This window comes from Mirounga leonina, unplaced genomic scaffold, assembly GCF_011800145.1.
Source record: "Mirounga leonina isolate KUSES-001 unplaced genomic scaffold, KU_Mleo_1.0 Mir_268, whole genome shotgun sequence".
Lineage (NCBI taxonomy): Eukaryota > Metazoa > Chordata > Mammalia > Carnivora > Phocidae > Mirounga > Mirounga leonina.
Window position 1 is genome coordinate 794,765 of NW_023270649.1, and position 22,361 is coordinate 817,125.

Sequence of the window (22,361 nt, forward strand, 5' to 3'; positions counted from 1 at the left end):
TCAAGAATCTAAGACCATCCCGTACTTGAAGCCCAAGGGGGTAAAACTGGTAGTGTTCTCCGCTGTCTACACAAACACCAACAACCTACTTAACTCTTAGTAAAACTCGTAAGCCAACTTTCTTTTGTCTCTTTTATTTCCATCCACAAAATAAAATGTGAGCCGCACTCAAGGGCAAGATGCTTAGACTGACCGCGCACAGCACTGTAACGTTCGCTGTCTCTGGAGTAAATGCCATGAGTGTGGACGCCAAGAAAACGGAGTCTCCTGAAGAAAACACCCGCCACCACCACCCCCCCTCTGTGCTTGAAAAGTGGGTGTTTTTCTGTCTCAGAGAAAAAGCTGGGTGGCTGGTTGGCATCCGCCAAGCAGGATTCCTTTCCCACCCAGGAGCAGCAAGTTCTGCTTGCTGGGTACGAAAAAGCAGGGAAACTGCTCGGAAATGGAAATGTTGGGCGGGGCACAGGTGATGTGCACAGAGGAGGATGGTCTCAGGGCACCCTGGTCCTTCTTCCTCACGATTTATGGGAAAACATCAGCCACAAGGAGATGTGAGCTGAAAGCAAGAAACACTCCGATGCACTGGGTCCCATCTAAGGTGAATCTGCCTTCGAGCCCTTGAGTAGCAATGTCCATGGGATGAAAGCTGACCCAGGGGGTGCACGGGTTTGGGGTCTTCAGTGACAAGCCCCTCCAGACACGGGCATTGTTCATGCTGCCTTTACCATGGTGTTGAGTCCCGGAGATGCTCCTCCTTGATCCCATAACGTCAACATAGACCCCAACGTTGGCTTTTGAGTTTGCACCCCCTCACAACATGATGTATGAGTTGTCGCTCATCACAAACGTAAAGCCTCCAAGAGAGACCACCTTGCCACCTTGCAGGGGCCGGCGAGGGAGCTGGCTGGGGTCCCCAGAGGCCTCTTCCTCCTCTGTCTGTGGGCACAACGGGGTGGTCGTCATGATGGGCGTCTCAGCCTCATTCTTGACCAGGTGGACAACTAGGGTCTCTTCTGGGACACACTCCTGCTCTGCACCCTCCATCTTATTCAAGTGGGCCACGTTCTGGGTGTCCTTGATCCACTCCTGCGGGGATGAAACATTGCATCCTGAAACCAAGGAAATGCCTCGTGGCTGGTGCCCCCTGACCGAGCATCTCTGGGACCCAGGCAGCCTCCCTCAGGTGGGAACGCCAATCCCAGGGGAAAACGCTCGTGTTCTTGTCTGACACCTCTGAGCTAACCCCATGGTGCTTTTTTGACCTGCCTTTTATCATCAGCCTCGAAGGCTATTTGCAAAACCTCTGTGGTCCCGTAAACATGTTAGGACAAGGAACACGCCTTCTGCCGTGGCGCTTCTGAAACTCGGTTGTGTTTGCAAGTCGCCCGGGGTCTTGTGAGCTGATGATCACTCAGCGGGTCCAGCTGGGCTCCGGAAGCTGCAATTCTAACAAGCCCCTCAGGGATGTCCTCGACGCTGGCAGGGGGGTGCACCTGGGACGGGGGGCTCTACGGGACTCAGTGCCAACAGGGGGCATCTGCCCAGCCTCCCCCATCTCTTTCTTCATTTTTTCTGCCCTGAAAATTCTGTTCTAATTCTCTCCCTTCACCTAGAAAAGGATCAGGACACCACCATAAGGCACTTTGACCAAAAGATTATTTTGAGCTGAAGGTGATTAAAAAAGGACAACCATGGGAGGAGCTCTCTGCCTTCCACCTTTCTGCACAAAAGCCTGGGCTCACCCCAGAGGGCTTCAGTCTGCATAACAAACCGTACTTGACAACCTTTACAGTATCATCCTAGTCCCCTTCCCACATCACACCTGCCACCCAGAGGCCCAACCCTCCCTTTTCCTCTGCCCTGTCACTTCTCCAAGCTTTATCATGCTTTGTTCAAACGGCACAGGAGCCCCCAGGTCTAACCACCACTTTGGGGTTTTCACTTCTTTTCTGCGAACCTTCCTCCACCCTCATGTGCATAGGAAATAAACTTTTTTCTTCTGTTAATATGTCTTTTTCATCTGTTTAATTTGCAGGCCCTGAATACAGAACATAAAAGGGTAGAGGAAAAAAATTTCCCCCCCTTTTTTTTCCTTCCTCTATGTCTAAGTAGTTTTGAAATTAAACTTGCTCTGCAGGAGGTGGAATGGTACACACCCGTCCCAAAATAAAGATATGTCCTTCCTAACCCCCAGGACCTATAAACTTATTTGGAAACAGCAACTTCGCAGATGGAAGGATCTGAGATGAGCTCATCCTGGCTCTAAATCCAATGACAGGTGTCCTTGTAAGAGACAGAAGAGAAGACACACACAGAGGAGAAGCCATGTGAAGACAGACAGAGAAGGGGCGGGGACGTGACCACCAGCCCAGGGACGCCTGGAGCCCCAGAAGCTGGAAGAGGCAGGAAGGACCCTCCCCTGGAGCTTCAGGAGGGAGCACGGTCCTGCCCCACCCGGATCTCAGTGGTCTTGCCCCGCCTGGATCTCAGCAGCCCTGCCCCGCCTGGATCTCAGACTGCCGGTCTCCAGAACTAGGAGATGATTAATTTCTGTTGTTTCAAGCCTCTGGTTGGTGGCAGCACGAGGAAACTTCTGATGCATTGTCCCCTAAAATCCACACCACCATCTGGTGAGCTCCTGGGGGTGGGGGCTACTCCCCTCTCCCCAATTCCCAGCAACTCATAGGCAGCCCTCCACAGGCATTTATCAAGTGAATGAAATAATGACTATAAACTGTTTAAAAGCGGAAGTTTCTGGTCTGTTTTCAGCTCTGCAGGGAGGAACACATTAAGAACACAACTTCCTGGTGAGATGAAAAGGTGATTGGGCTGGAAAATCCCGTGAGGGCACAGCTCTCTGGGGCTGACTTAAAGAGAAGCCGCCCTTTGAAACCCTTTCTGGACCTTCACTCTCTGCCCTGACAGAAAACAACGAAGGTGCCGCTCTCAGTTCCTAAAAGGCTCACGGGCACGTGAGGAGGTAGCTGGAATAAATATTGATTTTAAACACAGTAAGCAGGGAGGTATTAGAGCGTGACAAAGAAATCCTGTAGAACATGAACAAGAGGATGGCATTTACCTGGAAGTTACCCTGGTGGGATTCAAAGAGTCCAGGGAAGGTGAATTTGGGATCAGGCACGATGGGCATTAGGACCTTCTTAACTCTGAAATGGACATGGAGAGTCTGGTCAGGCAGGCTGGAGTCACGCAGCAAGGCTGTGGACTTTCAAGGGGCCGAGGATGGGGACACAGTCCCCCCCTCGGGGATGTGGCACCTGGATAGAACCGTTCCTTCATTCTCAAGGCATGCCCTCCCCCCGCTCAACTCCCCAGGCACCTTGCTCCCAGCATCCACCTGACATGTCCCACTGAGAAAGTGTGGGGTTACAGGGACAGAGCATCTTTCTGCACAATACCTATTGTAGTAAGTAAGTAACAGGGACTGTTACTTCTCTTTCCTGAATCCAGTGGACTGAATGGTGTCCCCACAAAATTCATACGTTGAAGCCCTAACTCTCCCTGTGATTTGTGTTTGGAGATTGGGCTTTTTCCAGTGGTAATAATGAAGGTTACAGGAGTCTTAAGGGAGGCGCCTGGCGGTGATCAGGATACGCTGCCCCAAAATATGCCCCCTGGACGATTGATTATTTGGGGCTGATGGCTTTTAAGGTGGAGGACACATAGAAGGAGCTCTCTGTTCTTCCCCACCTCCCTAAGAACAAGGCATCAGTTTCCCATTTTGCAATGGAAATTTCCATTTTAAAGGTGCCCCCTCTCGATTACCAGGAAGAGGAGAACAAATTTTATCACCGAGATCTTTCCACAGACAATTTTCTCTACTATTCGTTTTGTCTATACATTTCCTAGTCACCTTCCCAGAATTTACCCCCCTAGAGCTTCAGAACCCCTTTTCCTCTGCCTAGCCACTTCTCCACAATCATTACCCTTTGTTAAAGTGGCATAAAAGCTCCCCAGACTAACGGCCTCTTTGGGTTTTCACTTCCTGTCTGGGACTCCTCCCTGAACGTAAAATTATAACATCAATAAAGAAATATATGCCTTTTGTCCTGTTAATCTGTCTTTGGTCACTTTAATTCACAGGCCCCCAAGTACTGAACTTAAGAGGTTCTAATCTACTATGCTCCTAATCCGATATGACTGGTGTCTTTATGAAAAGAGAGAGCGATTACAGTGATGCGTGTGCTCACAGAGAGAGGGGACACGGGGAGAAGACAGCGTCTACATGTCAAGGAGAGAGGCCTCAGGGGAAATCAACCCTGCCCAGGCCTGGATCTCAGCCTCGCAGACTCTAGAACTGGGAGAGAATAAATGCTTGTAACTTGAGCCTCCCCATCTTTGGTCCTTTGTTATGGCCACCCTAGGACACCAATACCCAATATAGTTGACTTTTCACCTCTCGTTGTGAATAGGGGCTTCCCTTGAAGACAGGGCAAGCGTTAGTGTTTTCCAAGAATCGTGCCCCTCAGTTTCCCTTGGGGGTGATTTCAGCTCTATATTTAAAACACCACGCCTGTCACCGGTAGACACCCTTATCTGATTGCTTTATCTCCTCCCTAGCAGAACACCATTTTGGTGGCATCTATTTGAGCCCGTAAAAGAGAGGAGATGAGGCTGGAAAAGTCACGGACAATCTGCAAGAATTACACAAAGCACCTCTGTGCTGTATCAGGCTCCAAGGGGACCCTTGGAGTTGTCCAACTCACCCTAGCGCAGACCCAGCCTCAGTCCTCCAGGATGCTGCTTCATCTTTCTCTACACATGACCCCTGCTGTCGCTATGGAAACCTCATCCAAAGAAACAAAGATGGTGCCCACTACCCTGGGCATCAGTACCCTCATACATCATTGACAGCCAGACGCCTGGGCAACGCAAGTCGGTTTACATAGGGATGGAAATAGCGGTGGTTAAGTTGTTTTAGGGAAGGTTAGCAAAGAAAACTATTTAATATGATATTTTTGAGAAGCTGTCTGCGGGTTCAGAGAATATTGTGTTGGTATATCTGTCACTGGATTTAAAAAGCAGACGAGCTTCCAGGTATAACTCTTCTCACTTCCCCAACAAATCAGTTTGATAAGTCTCAATGACCATTGAAAGGTGTTTTAAGCACCTGTCGCTCTAACATGGTAGGTGGACACACCTCAGCAGGGTCTGTGTTTGAAGCAAGCTAATCCTCTGGTAGGAGTTAACACTCATATATTCTACTGTCTCTATGAGAATATTTCTCAATGAATACCCCAGGTATCTCTGCATTTTTGGCATTATTTTCCTCAATTTTCTTGTAAGACACTGTTGGCAAAGTGTGCATTGGGGGGGACTTGATGCTCACCTCAATAACCCTATCAGATGATTCTCTTCTTTTCTACTTCATGGACATATGGCAACCAAAGCCCTCTCTCCCGTGTGTATGACAAGACTGGTGAGAGTCATCCTTACCTCTGTACTTTCCATAAAGACAGAAGAAGAAGGAACACGGTCAGCAAGGCAACCGTGCCAGAAATTAAAATAAATTTTGGGAAAAGCTTTTTCTCCTGGCACGAATCTAAAGCAAAAAAGAATGAGTGCTTTCAGTTTTCAAGATGATAGTAAATCAGGCTCCAACTCCCCATTTTTCTTCCTTTATAAATGGCAATGTCAGCAAATCTTGATTTCGGTGGGAAGTATCCTGGAAAGAGAGACGGTGTCTCTGGACAGGCACACATCAGGCAGCCACCGCAGGAGGTGGGTAGAGTCAACACACTGCTCCCAGATACCTGAGTTGCCAGGGGTGTTTGAGGATACTGAGGCTTGCTTTTGGCTAATTTGTCTTCTGTGTGTCTATCTATCTATCTATCTATCTATCTATCTATCTATCTATCTATCTATCATCTCTCTATCTATCTAACATCTATCCATCCATCCATCATATCTATCTATCCATCCATCTATCCATCTATCCATTTATCCATCCATCCATCCATCCATCCATCCATCCATCCATCATCCATCTATCCATCCTTCTATCTATCTATCTATCTATCATCTATCTATCATCTATCTATCTATCATCTCTCATCTATCTATCTATCTAACATCTATCCATCCATATCTATCTATCCATCCATCTGTCTAATATCTATACATCCATCTATCCATCATATCTATCTATCCATCCATCTATCCATCTATCCATTTATTCATCCATCCATCCATCCATCCATCCATCCATCCATCCATCCATCATTCTATCTATCTATCTATCTATCTATCTATCTATCTATCTATCTATCTATCTATCTATCATCTATCCATCCATCCATCATATCTATCTATCCATCCATCTATCCATCTATCCATTTATCCATCCATCCATCCATCCATCGTCCATCTATCCATCCTTCTATCTATCCATCCATCCATCCATATCTATTCATCCATCCATCCATCCAACATTTTAGCTATCCATCTTTCTATCTATCATCTAGCCATCTATCCATTCATTCACCCATCTATCATATCTATCTATCTATGTATCATCTATGTATCTATCCATCCATTTATGTTTATGTAATCTATCAACTATCATTTATTTACCTATCATTATCTACTTATCTATGTCATCTATCATCTATTTATATATCTATAATCTATGCCTATATCACTGTAACAACATTCATAAATAGTACTTATTATTATTGCTGCTGTTGATAAAAATACAAATGAAAATTAGCCCAATGAGGAAGGCAGCCTGGAGAGAGAAACAATTGCTTTGAAACTGATCTTTGAAGTGGGAGGTGAGGTCATTCATTTTTAGGTGCCCCTAAGCCTCTCTCCCCCAAAAGACAGGGTGCTAGCCCATGCACAGGTGTAGCACTGCTGTGTAACAAGCATCACCTCTCAGCTCCCCCCTCTGCTGGTGTGTCACCTCTGACCAGTCACTCGGGTATGTGTCAGGCCCATAGCTGGACTCCATTGTTTTCACTCTGGCCCGGAAGAAATAACATTTCTCAGCATCCAAGCCATCTGTCGTAACATTGCAGGTTTCTCCCTCCTTGGACTGAAGAAAAAAAAGCAAACACGGTGATCAGTGATTTGACCTAAACTCTATCTTTGTACTAGGGAGTCACATAAGATTCTTACTTTTCAGCATTCACGCTCTCGTTCCACTTCCTCTGTCTGCCTAGCAAAAACAACAGCAAAAACAAATGCAGCAACAATCTCTAAATGCCCCTCCAAGAACAAACAATCCTTTGTAACAGATACTACTACAGATGCTTTTAAAAATTACTTGGTGAAAACGTACTCCTTTAAAAAAAAAAGTAATTTTTTGTATGAATACAAAAGTAACTCATGCTTACTTTGGAAACTTTAGAAAACATACACACATACCAACACAACAACAACAAAAAAACCCCATAAAAACTTCTTTATTCTAGCCCCATGATATAATCACCATTAACAAATTGATATTCTTTCTTTCCTTCCAGGAGTAGTCATATAATACAATATTTTACTGTACACATTGCTTTTATCACTAAATATCTGTTATCATTAAAGCGCCTTTGGTGACTCTTACATATTTTATCATACCGATGTACAATAATTTATTTGACTATCTTCCTAGTGCATGGCATACAGGTGGCCTCCAGTGTTTTGTATTTATTTTAGATAATGCTTCAATCGATGTCTCTGTGTATAAAACCTCATCCACATTTTCAATTCTTTCCTTAGCATCAATTTCTAAAAAGGGACTGAATACACCAGAACTAGGACAACTCATAAGCTCTTAAAGTTTGCTAATGTGCAACATCCTTGACCAGTAACACGTTTTATTATTAGCATGCTTTTTAGGTGAACTCAAGTACCCACCTATTGCTTTAATTTGTATTTCTTTGATGAGTTTCATCAAATTTCGTTTCAGTGATCACATTCTACTAGACCCAGCAATAGGTCAGTTTTTTTCTATTTCTGACCTGTCCCCTCCTGCTTCAGTTACATACAACTGCCTTACAATGGTATTCTCATTTTTATCTTTATTGCACCATTTCCAGATTTTGGGGTGTGTTACACAGGCAATGCATCCACTTAGGGTTTGTCTCCTCCTACAGAATGTACACTTCATGAGAGAAGGGATTACCATCTGATGACAGATCTCCTTGCTGTCTCCGCAGATGTACCTGGTGCAGACACCAGTGACCATAATAATAATGAGTAAGGGTAGTAAGTGAGTAGCAGCTGTGAGCCTAGTGGTGAGAGTAGTAAGACTACCCATAGTAAGAATGAACTTACTTAATGCTTTTCATGTGTTATCACTTCCAACCCCAAGTCGCCCTAGCTAGGTGTTATTATTATGTCCTCAGTGCTTGGGACACAGTAGATACTCAATAAGTATATCTTGAATGAATGTTGAAGGAAGCCCCTCCCAACACCTGTACACATGGCAGATATTGACTGTCCTGGGCTGAGATGTTCAGTTATCAGTTACTCACCCTGCCTTAGCTCCCCTCTACTCCCTGGATGGTGCTGAGATATGGTGCTTCTGGTTGACTTCATTATTCAAGTCTGAAGAGCTTGATGGACACAGGTGTACTTGCAGAATTGTGGAATCATTGGCTCCTGGGATTGTCAGGGAGCTCATAGTCCAGGTAGCTTAACCATTTTTGCCATGCTAGACTCTAATCTTTAGGAGAGCCCCTTCATACCAACTTCAGACTTTGGGCACCTCCAGGAATGGGCACCTCACTTCACATGATTCCAGTGATTCCGTCTGCTCTCTGTAGATTTTGCCCATTGGTTCCAGTTCTGCTTTTGCAAGGAAGTTAGTCCCTTGTTTATATGGTGGTCATTTGATTATTGGGAGACAGCTGTGAGTCCCTGGGTCACTGATATTCACATAATTTTAATTTATTCCATAGATTGTGCCCATAAACTCAGAACCAGAAAGGGTTCTCATGTGTTCAAAAGGCATACAAAGAGGGATGGATGGTGCAGGGTGTGATGACGGTGAATTTTATTTGTCAACTTGGCCAGGGGTGGTGCCCAGTTTTTAAATCATGTGCCAACCTAGGTGTTACTGTAAAGGTATTTTCTAGAAATGATTAATGTTTTTAATCAGCCAACTTTAGGTCACTCTATAATGTGGGTTAGTGAGATTTATTCAATGCAAAGGCCTTGAAAGGACAGACTGAAGTTTCCCAGAGAAGTCTCAAGACCATAATGGAAACCTGTCTGGGTTTCCAGCCTGCTGGCCTGAGACCTGCCTGTCCCTATAATCCCATAAGCAATCCCTTAAAATAAATATCAACATCTGTCTCTGTGTCTCTCTATGTTTCTTTCAGTTACCACTTGGGGATTCTCACTCACACTTGTCCTGAGAAGATGCCACCCCACTCACTTGCCACTCAGTGTCGAACATACTCTTGTACTGGATTTCATAGAGGAGACGCTTGTAGGGCAGATCAGAACAGGTCACCGTAATGGCTTCCTGATGCCACTGGAAGTTCAAGTCTTTCGGGGAGCTGGGTTTCACTAAGAAGGAGAGGCAACAAAATGATCATCACCTCTAGAAAGATAAAGATCCCACATCTCTAAAAGTATGGTGGTAAGTTTGCTTAGACTCGTGTTCTTCTGCCTGCATGAATCCTTCCTTTAATACTTTATTAGATTGGGGTTGGGGGGGTTATTTGTCCTTGTCACATCTATAAGAGAGGTTTTAACCAGAACTCCAAGGACCTGTATGTGTGTCATGGAATGAACTCTTTGAAATTGTGTGAAAGATTCCTATGTATCTGTTATGGGATGAATAGTGCACCCCCACCCCTATGGGATGAATGTTGAAGTCCTAGCCCCCATATCTCAGAATATAATTGCATTTTAGATCATTAAGGGTATAATTATTAAAGAAAAGATGGGTTTTACCAGAGTAGGGTGTGTTCTGATCCTATATAATTGGTGTCCTCATAAAAGGAAACACAGACACAGAGACGGAGAAGGACATGTGAAGATAGAAGTATAGATAGGGCTGATGGGTCTACAAGCTAAGGAACACCAAGAGTTGCCAGCAGTCACCAGAAGTGAAGAGAGAGGCATGGAACAGATTATCCCCCAGAGCTTCCAGAAGGAACCAGCCCTGCCCACACCTTGATTTCAGATGCCTGGGGTCTTCTTAGCTGTGGGAGGACAAATTTATCTTGTTTTAAGCCACCCATTTTGTAGTAATTCATTGCAGTAGCCCCAGCAAACTGAAATGAAGACAGAACATGGAAAATGCCATATGGGACTTTGTATGAGTGAGTTACATACCAACAAGTATGTTCAAGTTCTCACCTCTGGTACTGTGAATGTGGCCTTATCAGGAAATAAGGTCTTTGCAGATATAATCAAAATAGAATGAGGTCATCCTGGATTAGGGTTGCCCTAAATCCAAGAACAAGTGTCCTTAGACAGAAGAGGAGAGACACAGACACAGGGGAGAAGCCACGTGAAGATGGATGCAGAGACAAGAGGGACATGGTCACAAGCCCAAGGATGCCTGGAGCTCCAGAAGCTGGAAGAGGCAGGAAGGCCTTCCCCTGGAACTCTGGAGGGAGCACGGCCCTGCCCCGTCTGGATCTCAGCAGCCCTGCCCCACCTGGATCTCAGACTCTGGTCTCCAGAGCTGGGAGATGATTAATTTATGTTGTTTCAAACCATCTGGTTTGTGGTCATTTCATTTGTACACTGTTTTGTAATCCCAGATAGACAGCCAACACTGAATACATCTAAGAAAAACCAATGAGGCCGTATTGAGAGCAAGACAGTGCTTCTCTCTCTCTCTCTCTCTATTGGAAGGCAGAGTGCCATGCCACATCTTTGCCCAGTGTGTGTATCAAGATGGAGTTTCTAGAAGACCAGTCTTTTCTAAGTAGGAGTAGGAAAGACGCACTTGGCAATGAGTTCATTTTTGGTACTTACAGTAAGCGCTGATCCATTGGCATTTGGTGAGAAGGAGATGTGTTTCATTCTTGATGGAAAAGCACAGAATTTCATCTTTTTTTGCCTCCAGGAGGCATCCAGCAGTGTGACTTTGTTGAAGAATATAGTTGGAGCATTGGCTACTGGTCTTATCACTGCTTAATCTGTGGTTAAACAAGAGAACCATTCAGCCATAGAGAGTCTTTGAAAATAACATCTTCACAAATCTACTGGCCACCCCTTTGCTCCACATCTCTGCCACAGACTCAGACTGGATCCCCTTCACTTGTTTCAAGGACCGTTTCTTACAAGTACAGCAAGAACTGTCCAAATAGAAAAGTATCCCTTCTTTCAAAAGGTTAAGCTCCTTGAATGTCCCCTGTAGTGGGTTGAATTGTGGTTTTCCAAAAGGCATGTTCATGTATTAATCACTGGAACCTGTGAATGGGACCTTATTGGAAATACAGTCTTGACAGATTAAAAGAAAGATATCAAGATAAGATCATCTTGCATTATAGTGGGTCCTAAATCCAATGATAGCATCCCTATAAGAGACACAAGACAAGACACAGACACAGAGGAGAAGCCATGGGAAGATGGAGGTAGAGACAGCAGTGACATGGCCACAAGTCCAGGGATGCCTGGAGCCCAGAAGCTGAAAGAGGCAGGAAGAACCTTCCCCTCGAGCCTTTGGAAGGAGCACAATCCTGCCCTGCCTGGACCTCAGCAACCCTGCCCTGCCTGGATCTTAGCAGCCCTGCCCCCCATGGATCTCAGACTTCTGGTATCTAGAACTAGGGGAGGATGAATTTCTGTTGTTCTAAGCTGCTCAGTTTGTGGTACTTTGTTATGGCCACCCCAGAAAACTAATACAAGTACAGTTTGACTTGCAGAGTAACCATGCCACTGATTTGAGGGGGCACTTTAATTAGGATTGTACTTCCTACAATATTAAGAAAAAACATGGTGCTCAGTTGAGACCAGTTTAAGCTCTGTCTGTCCTTAAGTCCTCAAATCCAAGCAGTGACTTGATCAAGAATTACGTCCTTTATAATGAAGAAACTGATGCTCAAGTGACTTACCTGTGTGACCACCTAGAAAATCCAGCACTTTTATTTTAGGCTTATTTTCCTGGCCAATTCACCTTAAAATGTCCCTCTTGTGTACACCTTTCCATTTGTCTCATATGCTATCAAACTGCAAAGAATAAATCTCACATCACACATCCCCCATTCACAGAATAGAGACTAAATTAATTGGAGAATCCTTTCCTCCCACATTAATACTCATGTCCTTGAGTGTGTAAGACAAAAAAAGCCCATGATAGAGAGAAATATTTTTGGAAGGTGGTTACGGGTAAGGTGGCATAAAAAGTCTCAGAAGGTTAACTTTTGCCATGGCTGCATAGCATGTTTCAAGGGAACAGGGCTCCAGTTAAAGGTATCTGTTAAGACATTGCAAATGGTCCTGGATGAACAAACACCTGTGGATGTCTTGGTAAGAATCTAGGTGGTTTTGAGTGTGACTCAGTCATCACTTGGTTAGGAGGTTTGGGGATCTGTGGTTGTGGTTGTAGCGAGGGCTCAGGCCTAAACAGAACACACACATTCACACTTGCACGTTCTGATTCTTCACACTTTCACTACCTGGACCTCCCAATTGCCAGTGTCTCAGAGGAAGAAATATTTGAGCCCAGGGCATGGTGTTCCCTTCCTGAGGGCACTTACTTGTAGAGGAAAGTCAAATTTGTCCCAGAGAATGTGCTTGCATTCCATGTAACCTGCACAACTTCAAAATTAAAGTTGATAATCTGAAGCTGCAATGCTCCTTCTGGGTAAAAAGAGACAAATAGAGGATTTTTTGAGGCAAAGCTGAAAGCAGTTGGAAATTTGTCAAAGGACATCAGCACTTCTGTCACAAGAATAATAGAATGCTTTAAAGGGACAGAGAAAATCAAGATTTTCACAAACAAGCCAGACATTAATTATGTCAGTAAGAGCCACAGGATATATAAAGGTTGCTCAGGACAGAGGCATAAGTCAGCAGCAAGATTACAGCTGCTTTTCTTCTTATGTTTGCAAGAGATAATGACCATTAATTAGTATGAAGAGCAGCTATTGAGTAATGACAGTGTGTCTGATGACATCATCTTTGTGGGCACACATGGGGGGCATTAGACACTGTCCACCATCCACCAAACTCATTTTCTTACTCAGAACACCACACATGACAGTTTGAGAAAAAGCTCACAGACAAATGAGTCCTTTGGTCTTTGCTTTTCAAGTGGCTTAAGCTTGGGTACTTTTTTGATTTTCATAGATGTCTGGGTTAGTCACTGTGAAAGTAGTTAATGGGTGTATTCTAGGATTGAGCAAATATGCTGTGATACTGTCAGTAACAAGAGGCAAGTTTCCAACTGTCAGAGAAGGGGTAACAATTTGGGGAATATGGAAGGCTAGAATGAACTCAGTGGTGTTGAGTTAGAAGTGGAAGTATCAGAATAGGTAGATAGATGAGAGAGAGAGAGATAATAGATGATAGATAGATAGATAGATAGATAGATAGATAGATAGATAGATAATAGATGATAGATAGATAGATGATAGATAGATAGATAGATAGATAGATAGATAGATAGATAGATAGATAGATAGATTAGATAGATAGATAGATGATGGATGCATGGATAGGTAGGTAGGTAGATAGATAATGGATGGATGGATGGATGGATGGATGGATGGATGGATGGATGAATGGACATATTTCTAGCACCTAGCAGGTTGTGGGTGAGAGGAAGGTGAACATATATATGTCCACACATGCTGAGAAGGAGGCTCTGCAAATCCCCGGGTCAGGAACTCACACTTCACATTCAGTGCTGCATTCAGTTCCCCTACCCATCAAGCAGGAGGCAAATACAGGTTCTAGCCCTAGCTCTGTTTGCTCAGCATCCCCTGTGAGGTCTCTGGGCTGGATGGCTTGGCCTGCTGAACATTCATGGGGTCACATCCCACTTCAAGGTTTAGAATTAGCCATGCTCTCCCATAATGGCCTCTCAGGAATCCAAACCCAATCTTGTATTTCCCTTATGTGGTTTCTCAAGATCTCCAACCAATATTCTCGTGCAACTGGCCAATGACTGTCTACACTGTGGAAATGAACAATGGCCACCCAAATGAAAACAAGCAGAAGACATCTATTCGAAGCTTGCTGTACCAGGGAGTTGAGCACCATCACTTGCACTTGGCAGACACCAAAGGCCGACAGAGGAGTGGGAGAGCCTCATAGCCGGGTGGGGCTTGGGTGGGGTGTGGAGGCTCAAGTTTGTCCTGATGGAGGCTGTTGGCACAGGGGGAGCTTCAGGTGGTTTACTGGAAGCAGGGTGTCTGATGGGATTGGTTAGATGAGCAAAATTGTTTTTTTGTGGTTGGTTCAAAGTTGGAAGCTGGGATAAAAATTAGGGAAATTGTCAGATATTAACTCGAGGGGCAGGTTTCCCAGGCATGTTACCATAGGCTGTGAATCAGAGTTCTGTTTTCCTAGATTGTTTGGCCATTGTCCATCTGTATATTTTGTCTCTCAGTTTCCTGCATTTTGGCAATCTGACTGCAATTCGTTGAGACCCGAATGAGTCCCCTCGGTGCTGTTCTCAACCATGTTTAGTCTCATATTCTTTTTCCAATCTGGTTGACACTCCCATGTCACCTACCATGCCCAGCCCTGTGCTCAACACATAGAAAAATGTTCAGGAAAGATGTGCTGAATTGGCAGCAAATAAAGAAGTTGAACTCTCTGTGAAAAATCCCATTATGGGACTCTGGTGGGGCGCCTGGATGGCTCTGTCAGTTGAGCATCCAGCTCTTGGTTTTGGCTCAGGTTGTGATCTTGGGGTCGTGAGATTGAGCCCTGCGTCAGGCTCTGTGCTCAGCGTGGAGTCTGCTTCTTCCTCTCCCTCTGCTCCTCTCCTCACTCTCACTCTCAAATAAATAAATAAAATCTTAAAAAAAAAAAAACATTATGAGACTCTGGGTCTATCCCAACTTCTGAAAATCAAAGGTAGAATGAAGGATGTAAGTGTTCTTTGAGTTTTTAAGGGAGACTTTCTAATGCCCAAAGTGTACAGAATACTTCTGTTCTATGCTGACCATTGTTCCTGACGTAACTGATCACAAAATAGATGATCTCAACCTTGATCTATTGGTTCCAGAAATAGAAAGAAGAGACGTCACGAAGGACGTCCTAGCTTCTGGAAATCCCTGACCTTCAGAAGCAGAGCTTGTGTCCATCTCTTATGGTGAACGCCTTCCAGGCTCTGAAAGGGAGGGGAGTGTACACCTCTGTCCTCGGCAAACATTATGACAGATCTTTGAACTTCTGTCTGTGGAAAATATCTAATGGATAAAGCCAGATGCCCCAGGGCACCTGCAGGAAAGAAGAAATGTTCTTGTGGTTCACTATCTCCCCCACATGATGAGTCAGCTGCAGGGACAGGACGCAGCTTGGTCAGACTTGAAAAAGGGAGAGAAAGGGAAGTCACCGTGTCTCTGGTGCTTCTTTGCTAACTGCCCAGAATGGATTCAGACATCCCTGGCGAGTCTAGGTGAGGGACGTGACTGGGGTTTTCACCCCTGGGGCGTGGGCAAGACTTCTCTGAGGAGGAGGAGGAAAGCATGGAAGGTGTCCCGCTGATCCTACAAAACGTTTTCATGTAGCACCATGTCACTCTTGAAGTGGATTCTTCAGTCGGGCATGAAAGCAGGTCTAAGATTAACAAGCCATTTGTAAGGGCTTGGGTGTGGTTTGCAAAATAGAAAGGGAACTTTTGCTTCCACATTTGGTCCTCACCCCTGCTCTGCCCTGTACCTTGTAAGGGCAAATCAAGTTTAAAAATAAAACATTTGGGGCACCCAGGTGGCTTAGTAGGTTAAGCATTTGCCTTCGGCACAGGTCATGATCTCAGGGTCTTGGGATTAAAACCTGTGTTGGGCTCCCTGCTCAGCGGGGAGTCTGCTTCTCCCTCTGCCCCTCCCCACCTCACGTGTGCTCTCTCTCCCCTTCTCTTTTTCAAATAAATAAATAAATAATCTTTTTTAAAAATAAAACAAATAAAAGACTTAATTCTTCCTATTAAAAATAAAAGGGGCGCCTGGCTGACTCAGTCGGTAGGATGTGCGACTCTTGATCTTGGGGTTGGGAGTTTGACCCCACCCTGGGTCTTGAGATTAGTTAAAAAAATAAATAATCTTTTTAAAGAATAAAATAAGGGGCGTCTGGGTGGTGCGCTTGGTTAAGTGTCTGACTCTTCATTTTGACTCAGGTCATGATCTCAGGGTCATGCGATGGAGCCCCATGTCAAGCTCTACACCTCAGCATGGAGTCTGCTTGAGATTCTCTCTCCCTCCCCCTCTGCCCCTCCAGCTCGTGCTCTCTCTCTCTAAAATAAATAAGTAAATCTTAAAAAAATAAATAAATTAAATGAAATGAAAAAGGAAGACATGCTTCCCCTCCCTTTCTTGGAGAATTTACTTTAGGAAACTTATAAGGTCTTTCTCCATCTTTTTTTTTTTTCAAAGATTTTATTTATTTATTTGAGAGAGAATGAGATAGAGAGAGACCATGAGAACGGGGAGGGTCAGATGGAGAAGCAGACTCCCCGCCAAGCAGGGAGCCCGATGGGGGACTCGATCCCGGGACTCCGGGATCATGACCTGAGCCGAAGGCAGTTGCTTAACCAACTGAGCCACCCAGGCGCCCCACCATCTCTTTGACATACATGCAAATCTTTTTAAAAGTTAATACGCTTGTTGCCAGATTTAGGACCCAGGGATATCTTTCTCAAGGGCCTGAAAAACCAACTCTTTGAAATGCAAATACCAAGGAATGTGATGCTCCATCTCCCAATTTCTGTGTGATGGTAAGTCTGGCTCCAAGTTATAACAAACATCTTATCGTAAAGATAGGAGTTTATTTTTCCATTCAATAAAACCAATTAGCTAACAGACGGTCCCTCCAATTACAGGTGAAATTAGGGAGAACTTTGTGTGACAAAGGGTGCTGAGGGGTCTCCCACTCAAAGACTAGTTACTGTTTATCCGCAGAATATGTGTGTCATGGGTGGTGCCCACGAGCTCTAAAAAAGGGTTTCTGTGTTTGCAGATCCCTTGTCTTTGTAGATCTCTTTAGCGCATTGTGTGTGATGCCGTATGGCATTCTGGTTAAATGCTCATTTAATAATAAAGTGGTTTTTCTCTCTCTGCCACCTTTGTGGATGAGGCTTCTGGGTTGGCAAGCAATTTTGTTTCTTGTTAAATTTCCACAGCAGAGTGAGGAGCACCCCCATCTCTCCAGGAACTAGCCACGCTCCTGGGCCACGGGTCTATCCGTTATTAGCAATCCTGGTGGCACCGTTTCCACTGAGTGATGGCATCTTACTCGTGGGATCTCAGGGTCCCCATCTTTGAATATACGCTCCTCAACAAAAAGGAACACGGGGACACCAGAACTGTGCTTTTTTCCTACAGCTGTTGCTTGAAAGCACATGTCGATTTTACTAGATATGATGAATTTATTTGGTTGTATTGAGAGGCAAAGGTTTAAAACTGCAAATTTTACCAGAGAACCTGTAACAAAGGAAGTCCTAGTAATAGAAGCTGTCTGTACGGAAAGAGAAGGAGGCAGAGAAAGATCCTTAGGACACTGATTGCCAGACTTCATCAATAGTTCACTTCTATTCAAAATCCCCACTTTTGTGGAGAGCCCCACATGCACTAGATGGTGGAGCCAAGGGATGGGGAGGGCATGGGAGTCAGTGTGTTTCATGGGGACAGAGTTTCAATTTTGGAAGATGAGAAAGTTCTAGAAAAGGGTGGTGGAGTTGGTTACACAACACTGTGAATGTAGTTAATGTCACTGACCTGTACATTTAAGAAAGATTAAGAGGGAACATTCTATATATAGTTTACTATGACTTTTTTTAAAAGAATAAGCTACATAATTTTGTAAAAAATTATATCAAATCACATAATTTTACCATACTTCTTAAGGTCATTGCCTAGGCTCTAGACTTGGGAACATCTGCCCCAAGGGATGGTTCAAATGAATTTCACTGCTTTGTGTTGATGCCGATCACGCAGGCATTCCCGTCTGGGGCTCACGGGGCAAAATTCTTTCTTCCTTTTTTTTTTTTTTTAAGATGTATTTATTTATTTTGAAGAGCAAGAGCGTGAGCACACACAGAGGAGGAGCAGGAGAGAGAGTCCCCAAGAAGACTCTGCGCCGGGCACAAAGCCCGACCCAGGGCTCGATCTCACAACCCTGAGATCACGACCTGAGTGGTCACGGAGAGTGGGATACTCAACAGGATGAGCCACCCAGGTGCCCCTGGGGCAAATTTTAAAAGTCGTGTGTTTGGACAAACACACTGTGGTCCATCCATAGGACGGGGTATCATTCAGTCATCAGAAGGAATAAAGAATCCACTTGCCCTAGAACACGGCTGAAGTATGAAAACACGCGGCTGAGTGACAGACGCCACAGAAAAAAATGGTCCCATATTGTGATGACACCATGGATATGGAATGTCCGGAAGAGGGAAATCCACGCACACAGAAAGCAGGTTAGCGGTTGTCAGGGGGCATCGGGACGGGGGAGGGATGGATTCATGGGTATAGAGTTTCCTTTTGGGTTGATGGAAATGTTCTAAAACCCATTGCATATATCTATGAATCTACTAAAAAGCGTTGAATTGTATGCTTTAAATGGACGAATTATATCCCAGAAGAGCTGCTTACAAAACAAAAAACAAAAAACAAAACAAAAAAACATGTCGCCCCACCCCAGCTCCCGTGGATTTTTCCCTTGTTGGAGATCTTTTCCACCAACACTGATGAGCAGGGTCCCCCCCACAAAGGTCTGGCAATTGGAACCTGCTATTGCCTGCCAACAGCTCCCCCATGTCAAGGACCCAACAGATCTTTCGCAAAGTTGCCTCTGATCCCATAACGCTCCCAGAGCTGCAGGAGATCTGGAGCCCAGTGCGTTTGCAAACGGTGGGTCTGCCTCCTGCAGGTGCATCGCTGAAACACCGACAATCTCCCTCCCAGGTGTAGTACCCGGGTCTCCGCTAACCATACAGAGAGAGAGACAGAAAAGATGATTCGTGAACCACACGAATTTGCTAGGGGGTGTTTGGCTGTCACCAAGGGACTCTGCGTCTAAATAGTGTTGGGTATTTCTGGGGTTAGTACGCGAGGCCCGATCAAAGCAGTGGATTGTGTGGGGAGGGAAACCGCAGAATGCCCAAGCTAGACAACGTCCTGTAAAATCCTCAGTCACGTCCCCTCTCCCTGGGGGTTGCTTCCTGCCTCGAGGTACCAAACACAAAGACAAGTACAAAGACGACAGGGACCCACGGCATTAGTCAGGTGGGAGGGTCTGAATCGTTCCCATCTGTCCTAAATGCGGGGACACAGAGCTCGAGAAGTGGCGAAGTAAGATCCCCAAATACAGGCAGGTCCTTGAAGGGACGGGAAGCCCCACGTCCGCGCCCCCCGGGGGTTCGTCGGCTGGAAGGAGGTTGGCCAAAAACACAGCATGCCCAGCCCTGCCCGGTGCCGGCCGGGTCTCCGTGATATCAGAGTGACGTCCGGTTAAACTCTGCAGTAATTCTGGTAAGGTGAGCATTATTAATTGTTTGCTTTGGACTCTCTCTCTCTTTCTCCCTCCCTCCTCCTTTATTTACGGTGCAGCTGACCTGCTGGTGCCAGTTAATCAAGTCAAATGCAAAGCAAGCTACATGGGGGTGCCATCCTCCAGGCCCATCCCCACCTGGAATCCCTGGGGAATCCAGCTCATGCCTATCGGCCACGTCCTTCCCATACACCCGACCCGCCTCGGGCTCCCCTTGTTCCTCTGGTCGTCCACACTGGCTGTGACCCGGGCACACAGGTCTGCATTATGCATGCACATCTCCCCGCTTATAGATCTCTCCTGCCCGTGACGGGGACGCTGCTAACAGCTGGCTACCCCTACGTCCACCAAGACCCTATTTCCAAATAAGGTCCCATGGGGAGGTTCCGGGGGTTAGGACTTGAAGATTGGAGGGGTCCCAGCTGAACCCACAACGGGAGGGCACATTGCATACATGGATATAAGGACAGTCATCGTCAGCATCTATGCTCTTAAAATACACCATGCTTGGTGTGAAAAGGCAGGTAGATGTGTATTAATGGCCGTATCTGAAGTGTCTCGGCCACCTTGTATTCACGGGAAGACTTGACCATGGGACTCCCTGCAAGGCTCATACAGGATCAGGAGCACGGAGAGGGGATGAGAGCCAGGCTCCCCCCACTTCCTTGGTGCAGAGGCAGCCCGATGCCCAGTCTGTGTCCCACCTTGACGTTGCCCACCTGCAAGGCGGTTCCTTGTCTACTCACACTGCACCGTCCAGACAACCCCAGCCCCCCAGACCTGGAGACGTGCCCCCAGCAACACCATCAGGGGCACCAGAGATTGTCAGACAGCGTTCGCCTTCCACTCCTCTCACGCCTCCCACCCTAACCCACGCCCGAGGCTCTGCTGCATGTGGGGTGAGCACCTGTAGTTAACTGCAGACACCTCACCGTTCCCAAATCTGCAAGGGGCCCTCTGTGAGTTCATGGGCGCCTTCTGGGCGAACGTGCATCCTCCTGACGCCTGGTCGGAAAGCTAAATCTGCCTCTGATAGAAATGCGATCTCAAAGCCACAGTGAGTCTGTATGTCTCAAACGTTCAGCTTCAGAGCAACCTCCCTCCATGTCTGTGGGATCCCGACTCCTGCCATGGGCGGCTGTGACCCATGGGAATGGGACGTCCCGGTGGGTTCGATGGGGACGCCCGGGGGGGGGGGCACAGGACCAGTGTGGGGAGCTTTCCTAAGGCTGTGCCCCTCTGGGAGCCGGTTTCCTCTACTCAGTTTCCAAGGCTTTTATGCCCTATAATGACTCGGGCAGGGGGAAGGCAACTCGATTGAAAAGAAAAGCAAGCAAACCACAAACACCGTTCACAAACCAAACAAGCGCCGGTGTTTTCTAAAAAGTTACTAGAAAGCTGTACGTTGGCTAATCGAATTTAAATAAATAAAGTGAAATAAAATAAAAGTGACGAGAAAGGGTCTGTGAGTGTGTTGGGCACCTGTCTACGGACGGCGCTTACACGCACCTGCTCGCAGGTCAGAACCCAGAACTGGTCTACGCTGTGCTTTTCTGAATGTAAGTCCAAGTCTGGGGTGTCAGGGAGGGAGACCCCGATGTCCGGAAGCCACCTGGGAGCCGTTGCGGGTCCACGGGAGGTAAAATGCCGGTGCAAGGCGTCATGGGTCTGCTTCGATGTCTGGCGCGTGGAGGGTCTGATCTGAGCATGTGACAATGGGCCAATGGGTTGGCACAGAGTTTGGGAATCGGGTTAGAGCCGATGCAGCCCCAGCCTGGGGAAGCCCCCACGCAGGCTCCCTCGGACGCCTTGCGGTGTCCGCTGGAACCCCAATGTGCCATCACAACACTCTAGTCAATGGGGGGTGGGGTGTCTACGGAGCCTTGCAAACCCAGGGGGCAAGAAGCCAGCTCAGAAACACTAGGACGAACATGCAGTGATGCAAGGAGACACTTCACAGACTACAGGCCCCTAAACTGCCATCCCCTGCTCCTGTCGGAGCCACCCCCATGCCAGAAAATCCAATCGCACCTCGTGTCGGGTGCAAGACGTGCCCCACCATGCCCACTGCAGCTGGATCTCTCCCACCGTCCCATCTGCCTTCTCTCGCCAGCTAACACCGTGTTAGCAAAGCATATCCCAGGAGCACGCAGCCTGGAGGTCGTGTTTGGAAAAAAGCCCAGGAACAGGCCCCGAGAACACACAGCAAGGTGAGAGCTGAGATCCCTCTCAGGAGGCACCGCCATGGTTTTCGAGGGTGACCCCACAGATGGACGGCTCTGAAGCCCATGGCGCGGGTGGAGGGACGCCCTCACCTTTCCCGGAAGTAACGCGAGCTCATCACCAACAGATCCATATTCACTTAAACAAAACGCCTCCGAGCTCTTGGAAGGCGGAAAGGATGGGGAAGCCACCCAGAATCTCAACGCAGCAGACATTGAGCTCTTTTGTTTACTTATTTATTTTTTGTGCATTCGAACAGAACGCATTCAAACGCGATCCATCACGAGCCTTCTGCAAACAGGCAAACTCGGGTTTGCAGAGACTCGGGAATCTGTGTGCGCTCCTTGTTACTGTTACAAAACAAACAAACAAACAAAAGGAAACAAAAAATAACTACAGTTGCAAAAGAGGAAAAAGAGAAACACATGAAGATGAAGGAAGGAAGGAAAGAAAGAAGGAAGGAAGGAAGGAAGGAAGGAAGGAAGGAAGGAAGGAAGGAA

General features: G+C 46.3%; 1 protein-coding gene across 1 annotated transcript in view; it reads right to left on the reverse strand.

The window, feature by feature from the left end:
* The window catches only part of CRLF2 (cytokine receptor like factor 2), a 22,566-nt gene continuing 205 nt past the window's right edge, over window positions 1-22,361 (reverse strand). Inside the window, exons 2-8 of the mRNA XM_035029609.1 lie at window positions 12,678-12,780; window positions 10,951-11,114; window positions 9,392-9,525; window positions 6,892-7,054; window positions 5,455-5,560; window positions 3,080-3,164; window positions 1-1,086 (exon numbers count right to left, since the gene is read on the reverse strand). Coding sequence (XP_034885500.1) covers window positions 811-1,086; window positions 3,080-3,164; window positions 5,455-5,560; window positions 6,892-7,054; window positions 9,392-9,525; window positions 10,951-11,114; window positions 12,678-12,780 — 1,031 coding nt within the window. The 3' untranslated portion in view covers window positions 1-810. The remainder of the gene's footprint in view (window positions 1,087-3,079; window positions 3,165-5,454; window positions 5,561-6,891; window positions 7,055-9,391; window positions 9,526-10,950; window positions 11,115-12,677; window positions 12,781-22,361) is intronic.